The sequence below is a fragment of the Rhinopithecus bieti genome, unplaced genomic scaffold (genome assembly GCF_001698545.2).
Source record: "Rhinopithecus bieti isolate Rb0 unplaced genomic scaffold, ASM169854v2 scaffold_15794, whole genome shotgun sequence".
In the NCBI taxonomy this organism is placed as follows: Eukaryota; Metazoa; Chordata; class Mammalia; order Primates; family Cercopithecidae; genus Rhinopithecus; species Rhinopithecus bieti.
The window spans coordinates 71,432-80,406 of record NW_016808211.1 but is presented as its reverse complement, the minus strand read 5'-3'; the positions used below and the strand labels follow the sequence as shown (position 1 = coordinate 80,406).

Below are 8,975 nucleotides of genomic sequence, written 5' to 3'. Positions count from 1 at the left end.
TTTTTGAGATGGAGTCTCGCTCTGTTACCCAGGCTGGAGTGCAGTGGCGCGATCTCAGCTCATTGCAACCTCCGCCTCCCGGGTTCAAGCGATTCTCCTGCCTCAGCCTCCTGAGTAGCTGGGATTACAGGCACCGCCACCACGCCTGGCTAATTTTTTTGTATTTTTAGTAGAGACAGGGTTTCACCATGTTGACCAGGCTGGTCTCAAACTCCTGACCTCAAGTGATCCCTCTGTTTTCAGCCTCCCATTGCTAACCTTTTACTACTTTTGCCTTTGTGTGTGTCTGTAGCTTTTTTCCAAAACCACTTAAGAGTAAGTTGCTGATATAATGCCTGCTGCCCTTAAACAAAAGAGCACTCCCCTGTGTGACCACAGCACATCCGTCTAATAATGACTCCAACGGCCTCAGTCAGCCCAAAGCACATTGGTTCTCCCTGACCAAGGTTAACCTACACACCACTGGCACGTCATGTGCTATTCCTCCATCTTCCTTCTGCCTCCTAAATGTTGCTGAAGTATCCTGTGTATTTTCATATCTTTCTTATGTTCAATTATGTTTTCGTGCAGTTTGGGAGACAGGTATGGATGTGAATGGCAGTGAAACCGACATGTGGTGGGTCCACCTTGTTTAACCAGTGCCTGTGTGTGTTTGTGTTTGTTTGCTAACCATAATGTTAAAGAAAATACTGGGGTTAGGTTAAAAGTGTTCCTGTCCTCATTGCCCTGAAAAGATACTTTTTATTGTTTATTGTTTCTCAGTCCTCACCCATGTGCATACTTAGTGCATTTTATTTTGAAATATTTTAAGATACACTGGAAGCTGTAAGTCACAGTCCACAATGCTGTAATAGACGTCCATGTGCCCCAGCCAGCTCAGGAAGGAACGAAGCCACAGTCAGGGCCCCAGTACCCTTCAGACCACTCTTCTCCCCCAGCCAGGCTCCCTCTCATGCCCATGCATTTCCTCGTGCTTCATTAAATAGGGGTGTGTAACTCAAGTGTTTTAACATTGGCTTAGTACTGGGTTCCAGAGTCCTGTGGATATGTGTAACCAGTGTGCATTTACTCCTGTACAGTATTTCACTGTATAAGTGTTCCACAACATACGTATCCTGTCTCCTATTGAAGAGAGTTAGGGCCGGATGTGGTGCTCACACCTGTAATCCCAGCACTCTGGGAGGCTGAGGCAGGTGGATCGCGAGGTCAGGAGTTCAAGACCAGCCCAGCCAAGATGGTAACACCCTGTCCACTAAAAACACCTGTCCACTAAAAATTAACCAGGCGTGGTGGTGGGTGCCTGTAATCCCAGCCTCTTGGGAGGCTGAGGCAGCAAACTGCTTGAACCTGGGAGGCAGAGGTTGCAGTGAGCCAAGATTGCACCACTGCACTCCAGCTTGGGCAACAGAGCAAGACTCCATCTCGGAAAAAAAAAAAAGAGATTTAGGTTGTTTTTTTCACTATCACAAACAATACTGCTATAAGTATTTCTGTGTGTGGTCCCTTGTGTATGTGGGCAGAATCTCACCAGGATATATGCCTAGAGACTACAGATACAAGCTGTATGCATCTCTGCCTTTCCCAGATATATGCTCCCTCAGCACTGTACGAGCACTCTGGAAGCTCCATATCCTCAACACCTGATAGTTTCAGGCTGTAACTCTTGCTGATCTAATAGAAGTGAAATTATGTCTTGTTGGGGGTTTAATTTGCATTTCACAATTACTAGTGGTTTATCGGCCACTCTGTTAGTGTCTCCAGATCTGTCAATTGCCTGTTAATGTCTGTTGCCCATTTTTATACTGTGTTGCTGTCTCCTGACTGATTTGTAAGCGTTTTTATATTTCCTTGGTCATAATTGCTGGTGGGTTATACATGTTGTAAATATTGCTTCCCAGTCTCTATAGCTTGTCTTTGTGCTTTTTTCTGTGTTTTAGATTAAGTTTTCCATGTTAACGTAGTCACATTCATCAGTCTTTGCCTTTGTGGTTTGTGCTTTTCATCTCACAACATATTACTTTAAAAATCTTCGCCAAGCACAGTGAACCTGTAATTTCAGCTACTGCAGAGGCTGAGGTGGGAGGATCGCTTGAGGCCAGGAGTTCAAGACCACCCTAGGCAACAGAGTGAGACCCTGACCCTAAAAAAATGAAATAAATAAACTTTTAATTTAAAAAGAGAGATGATTTTGCTTCCCGTGTGTAGGAAACAATTGAAGATGTTGAAGAAATGCTCAACAACCTTCCTGGTGTGACGTCGGTTCACAGTCGTTTCTATGATCTCTCCAGTAAATACTATCAAACAGTCGGAAACCACGCGTCCTACTACAAAGATGCTCTGCGGTTTTTGGGCTGTGTTGACATCAAGGATCTACCAGGTAACCTAGGCCATTAAAGTCCATGTCACACAGGAGCGTATTCTCCAAACTTAGCATCTGTGAGGTGCTTGAGGTGACAGTTCTCAGAAATTACTAAGCGGGGCTGGGCGTGGTGGCTCGCACCTGTAATCCCAGCACTTTTGGGAGGCTGAAGCGGGCGGATCACCTGACGTCAGGAGTTCAAGACCAGCCTGGCCAATGTGGTGAAACCCTGTCTCTACTGAAAATGCTAGCCAGGTGTGATGGTGGGTGCCTGTAATCCCGGTTACTTGGGAGGCTGAGACAGAGAATCTCTTGAATTCGGGAGGTGGAGGTTGCAGTGAGCCAAGATTGCACCACTGCACCCCAGCCTGGGTGACCGAGTGAGACCCCATCTCACCAAAAAAAAAAAAAAATTACTCAGATGGATTCATCCTGTTTTGAAGAAAAAATGGGAAGATTTGTATAAACTTTAGTTTCCACATTGTATTTGTCTCCAGCATTTAATTTACATGAAAATGAGGCTTTCCTCCTAGCTCTTTTACTGTTCCTTCTCCAGTTCCTTATTGTTACCTAAATCACAGGTTTTTGTAGGAAGCACCATGATGTAAATACCTGCTGAACCCACCCCGCCTACCCTTCTGCTGCAGAATAAAGGATGCTTGGAATCCCTGTAGCTGAGACCCTTGGAATCCCTGTAGCTGAGACCCTTGTTCTGAAAACTGCAATTCCAGACCCATGGGGACAAATTAAATCTTTCAAGGGTTTGAGAGTGAAAAGAAAATGACCAGTGAGTTTTGGGGAAAGTGTAAGGAATATATGTTCAGAAAAGAAATTTTCAGCATATTTTAGATGTTTCTCACAAAACACTGTCGAAGGCCGGGCGCGGTGGCTCAAGCCTGTAATGCCAGCACTTTGGGAGGCTGAGGTGGGCGGATCACGAGGTCAGGAGATCGAGACCATCCTGACTAACTCGGTGAAACCCCGTCTCTACTAAAAAATACAAAAAAAACTAGCTGGGCGAGGTGGCAGGCGCCTGTAGTCCCAGCTACTCGGGAGGCTGAGGCAGGAGAATGGCATAAACCCGGGAGGCGGAGCTTGTAGTGAGCTGAGATCCGGCCACTGCACTCCAGCCTGGGCGACAGAGCGAGACTCCGTCTCGGAAAAAAAAAAAAAACACTGTTGAAGCTAAGGAGACCAGCAACTCCTAACAGTGTTGATGCAGTTTTTATTACTGTATGTCAAGAAAAATATATCAGAAAAGGAACTAAGGTGGTCAGGAGAATAATAGACTTGCTGTCTAGGAACAGAAAGTAAGTTAATTCTAGTCTGAAAAGAAGCTAGGTTAGGTAACTTAAATAAGAGGTAGTATTCTGCCATAGCAGATAAGAGATTTAAGGCACTTCTTGGAGGTGGCACAGCTGAAAATATGAATAGATTCACATATATTTAGGAAAAAAATGAATGCTCGTCCCAAAAAACCCATGTATGTATGGTTCTTGGTGTAATCTAAGTCAAACCAGTACTTCAGAAGAGGTGACTAATGTCAAGGCTTTGTAATACAACCATTACAAACAATGTTTTTTTACTTTTTTGTTACATGAGATTTTTAAAGCTAAACAGGACTGATTATTGTGACTGGATTGTAAATGGGCCTGTGTTGCTACCGTAGTGTCTGAGCAGCAGGAGAGAGCCTTCACGCTGGGGCTAGCAGGGCTTCTCGGCGAGGGAGTGTTTAACTTTGGAGAACTCGTAAGTTGACCCTGGGCTCAGCTTCCTTAACGAAAGGGAGACTGAAGTGTTGCCAGCTGACTGTCCACATCCCCACAGCTCATGCACCCCCTGCTGACCGTCCACATCCCCACAGCTCATGCACCCTGTGCTGACCGTCCACATCCCCACAGCTCATGCACCCTGTGCTGACCGTCTCCATCCCCACAGCTCATGCACCCCGTGCTGACCGTCTCACATCCCCACTGACCGGCAGTGGCTGATTGACACCCTCTATGCCTTCAACAGTGGCAACGTAGAGAGGTTCCAGACTCTGAAGACTGCCTGGGGCCAGCAGGTATGGCTCCGACGATGCCCCAGCTGTTCTTCCCCTGTGTATCTACTCACTCATACAACCGATGTTCATTCAGCGTCTTCCCTAGGCACACAGGAAGGAACTGGGCACAGAGGAGACCGAGATAGGCTAAGACCCAGAGAGTTAAGTGGTCGGTTAGCTGCAGTTTTAGTGCTGCAGACAAAGAGTGAGGGTGTTCTGAGAAAACAGAATCGAATGTGGGCCCTGCATCTGTGCTGGATGGAGAGGGTCTCACAGAAGGCCTAGAAGTCATAGTGACCTAAGGTCTGTGTGACCTTAGGAATGAGTGAAGAGGTGTGGGAAGAGTGCACTCAGCGGAGGAAAAGGAAAATGTTAGTATCTTTGCTGAACTGAAGGAGGAATGTGTGAGGCTAACATGAGTGGGTGGGAGAGAGCGTGGAATGAAGGAGGAACAAGTGCCTGGTGCAGAGACCGGGAGAGCGGTGGGTATAGGGAGGGGGAGAGCAGTGGGTACATGAGGAGAGTGATGGGTGCAGGGAGGGGGGAGAGCAGTGGGTGCAGGGAGGGGGAGAGCAGTGGGTGCAGGGAGGGGAGAGGTAGGTACTGGGTGGAGGAGAGCAGTGGGTGCAGGAAGGGGGAGAGCAGTGGGGGGGAGCAGTGGGTGCAGGGAGGGGAAGAGAGGTGGGTGCTGGGAGGGGAGAGCAGTGGGTGCAGAGAGGGGAAAAGGGGTGGGTGCAGGGAGGGGAAGAGAGGTGGGTGCAGGGGGAGAGCAGTGGGTGCAGGGATGGGGAGAGTGGTGGGTGCAGGAATGGGGAGAGCGGTGGGCGCAGGAGGAGAGGTCTGTGCAGGGAGAACAGCCAGTTCACCTCAGTGCGAGGGGAGGGGGGCACTGGGTGAAGGTGCCTCTGGAAGGTGGGAGTTGGGGAAAGGTGCTTAAGAAGGACTTGAGCTTTAATGGTGAGGTATGTTCTTTTTTAATGAGATTATTAGAAGTAAATATTAATAAAACGTTAACTGTGGTAGGAATTATGGTTGTTATTTTTGTATTTTTCTGAAACTTTCAGTTTTCTCAGTTTAACATAAACGTGTAAAATTCCTGCATAGTGGAGCAGGGTGGATATAGATGAGGGCACTGTGAAGAGGCAGAAAGCACAGATGCAGCCAGACCTAACTGTGGTCTGGTTATTTACTGATGTCTCAAAAAAATTTGCCACTCAGAAAGGAAGATGGCTAGTTACAGCAATTTCAAGGAAAAAAATTCGTAGATGTATGTTGGCAGCATCTGTTCAGGCAGCAAAGCCTGTCTGGACAGGGAGTGCCCTTTCTACAGAGCTTGGCCTGTCCAGTGCTTGAGGCAGAAGTGTCCCTAGCGGGGCTGCCTGTGTCAGGATATGAGTTGCTATTTGAATTAAAAAAACAAGTCTCCTTGGTTTAAGTAACGTTTTGATCTATAGGAAGAGACGCTGCACGTCTTGCAGAAGGGTGTATTCTGCTTCTCATGACAATGATATTTTTCATTATAAATATATAACTTGCTCTTTTGATGCGGAACAAGTCTCTAGAAATTAAGGAAGCTTTTCCTCAGAGGGACTCCCCTGGCACTGAGCAGGCAGCAGCCCCTGAGGGAAGCCTCCTGGGCTGTTGGGTGTGTCCTTCCTGACAGCACCTTGACCAGGAGAGTCTTCTCGAAATGCCGGTACCCTGTGGCCTTGCCTAATGGTGTTTGTAGCATTAATACAGATCTTACCTTGTAAATTCCTTGCCTTGACAAAGTGTCCCAGTTAGATTTCCTAAGAAGAATGAAGATGTGGATGAGCTTCAGCAGTCTGCAGTGTGAGATGTTTGGATCTGCTCAGCTGCTTTTTGTTCGGTCTACTGTTAGCGAATTCCAGAGCCCCAGTTAGGTAACTGATAAGCACAAACATGGAAGACATTGTTCTGTCTTTCTGTACTTTACAGCCTGATTTAGCAGCTAACGAAGCCCAGCTTCTGAGGAAAATTCAGTTGTTGTGCCTCATGGAGGTAAGCAGACACCCGGGAGCCACTTTGTCTGTGGTTTCCGATTTTGGTCAGGTGGGGGCGCTGCACTCGCCAAGCCTGTCCTGAGCGGTTTGCGCTTTGAGTGGTGCTGCTTCAGCTGAGCGTCAGTCTCTTCACCACCTTCCTTTTCCTTTGCCACCACTTGCTTTTTTACGTTTCTATTTGGGTCTTAGCTCAGACAACACCCTCCCACCCCACTGCCACCCCGCTGAGGCCTTCCCTGACCATCTGAACTGAGATGAAGTAACTGCCCCTCTCACCATGATGCAGTTGCCTCCTCGTTGCATGTCGCTTCCTGTTGACACACACATCTGTCTTTCCCCACTAGAACTTAAGCTTCTTGAGGAAGTGGCCCTTACATTTCTGGTTTGCCATGGTCAACCCTGTGGTTTGAGGCCAAATTGTGGCCTCAAGTACTTGTTCAGGGATTGAATAATGGCTACTGTCAAAAATTCCTGTAAGGCATTTTGCTGTTGTCCTTCTTACCTAAGCATTGAAAGCTTGTTCTTAACAAGATATAAGTCTAATATTAGGGAACTTTTTAGTATATGGGGTATTAATAAGATCTCTATTTTAAGAACCAATATTGACAAAACATTCTTATCAGTTCTCTATTTTATTAGGAAAATAGTTTTAAATAGTTAATAAAATTTTTTCCAGATGACTTTCACACGACCTGCCAATCACAGACAACTTACTTTTGAAGAAATTGCCAAAAGTGCTAAAATCACAGTGAATGAGGTATGGTCCCTAGGCTCAGGGTGTTAGAGCAGCAAAGCTGCCACGTGGAGGAGTCAGGGCTCTTGTGTGAGCGCTGTGCTCCCTAGACAGTAAAAAACGACGGGAGAAGCCATCTGGGTCCCTGGGGGTGTGTCAGGCTTGTCCTGTCTTACACAAGCCTCCGTCTCTGCACAGGTGGAGCTCCTGGTGATGAAGGCCCTTTCGGTGGGGCTGGTGAAAGGCAGCATAGACGAGGTGGACAGGCGCGTCCACATGACCTGGGTGCAGCCCCGAGTGTTGGATTTGCAGCAGGTGTTGCGTTTGAAAACCATTATTCACCTCTGGGTTTTGGGGGGGTTGTATCTATACTGTCTTAGCTTCATTTGGATGGGAGCCATCTGGGAAGAAAGCAGCATTAGACAAGAGGTTTTGGAGAATGAATTACTGCTGTTGGGTTTTTCTAAGAGCTTAATTTAATGCAAGCCTGGGATTTGAACCCTGCACTTAAAAGCTTATTATTACAATAGTGCTAGTTATGCTGATGGTGCTTCTTAATCTTAAGAGCGGTACCCCGATCAAATACCTTCCTGGTTCTGTGATTTGAGCTCACGTCCATCTTACATTTGCTGGAAACGTAATCCTGTGGATTTCCTCTATTCTTGTCTGCTTTCTTTCATGCAAGTTTTTTCTAATGTCCTTGTGATAAGAATTAACCCGGGAAGTCCTGTCACACTCCCCCAGCTCAGACGTCCTCTTTATTAGAGCTGCCCTAGAGAGTCAGCTGGAGATGCAGAGCCGCCCCGTCAGGTGCTGTGGCGGCCACTTGGCCTGTGACTCCTGTGTGTCTTAATCCCCCTTGTGTCCGGATCTGATTTCAGATCAAGGGAATGAAGGACCGCCTGGAGTTCTGGTGCACGGATGTGAAGAGCATGGAGATGCTGGTGGAGCACCAGGCCCATGACATCCTCACCTAGGGCCCCCTGGTTCCCTGTCGTGTCTCCTTTGACCACCTGAGAGAGGCGTTTGCAGCCGACGAAGCTGGCTGCTCAGACGGTCGACATTGAATTTGGGTGGGGGTTGGGATCCTGTCTGAAGTACAGACTGTTCTTGCTCTAAAAACAGGACTGTCCCTGATGGGGGCCAGGCCACAGGGAGAAGGCTTCTTCGTGGGTCTCTCCTGCAGTGGGTGGGGGTCTCTGGGTCTTAGGTGATAAGGGAGAGAGAGAACGCGTGAGGCAGGAATTCCCCTAAAGTCCGTGTACTCCGAGGTTGATCTCCATCCCCATCCACCTGTACAGACATCTTTTCCATTGTGGTTTGAGAATGTTCCTACAATAAACACCTCTGCTTTGTTCTTCTCGTGGCTCTGTTTTCTCGGGCTTAGCTTCCAGGCCAAGCCTGTGCCTGGAGGTTAAAAAGCATGAGTTGGAACCTTGGGAAGACGTGGTGGGGGTAGCCTCGGACCTTCTCCTCCCTGCACCTACAGTAGACTGTAGACTGGGCAGAAGCCAGCACCAAGGGCTACTGAGGAAGCCTGTCTTTATTGTTAGTCAAGAGAGACCCAGGGGTATCCACTCCCTTCTCCAGCCCTCTCAGGTACCTGCCCTAACCCAGGCATCCATCCGCATCCTTGTCACCACTCATCAATCAAATAGCCACCAGCGTCTGTGACCCAGTGTGCCCCAGTGCTGACATGAGCCATCTCTGGGACTGGGCGTGTAAAGGAAACCACCTTGAGGTGCCTCGTCTGGGAGTGGAGGTGCACATGCACAAAGAATCACAAAGTGAACATTAGGTGGAAAGACGGTTTAA

At 47.8% G+C, this 8,975-nt stretch overlaps 1 protein-coding gene across 1 annotated transcript in view; it reads left to right on the top strand.

Moving 5' to 3' along the window:
* Positions 1 to 8,520, top strand: part of PSMD13 (proteasome 26S subunit, non-ATPase 13) — a 16,371-nt gene extending 7,851 nt beyond the window's left edge. Inside the window, exons 3-10 of the mRNA XM_017885780.1 lie at positions 2,206 to 2,377; positions 4,029 to 4,108; positions 4,261 to 4,287; positions 4,326 to 4,424; positions 6,363 to 6,425; positions 7,104 to 7,184; positions 7,359 to 7,475; positions 8,042 to 8,520. Coding sequence (XP_017741269.1) covers positions 2,206 to 2,377; positions 4,029 to 4,108; positions 4,261 to 4,287; positions 4,326 to 4,424; positions 6,363 to 6,425; positions 7,104 to 7,184; positions 7,359 to 7,475; positions 8,042 to 8,137 — 735 coding nt within the window. The 3' untranslated portion in view covers positions 8,138 to 8,520. The remainder of the gene's footprint in view (positions 1 to 2,205; positions 2,378 to 4,028; positions 4,109 to 4,260; positions 4,288 to 4,325; positions 4,425 to 6,362; positions 6,426 to 7,103; positions 7,185 to 7,358; positions 7,476 to 8,041) is intronic.
* Positions 8,521 to 8,975: the final 455 nt, after the last annotated feature.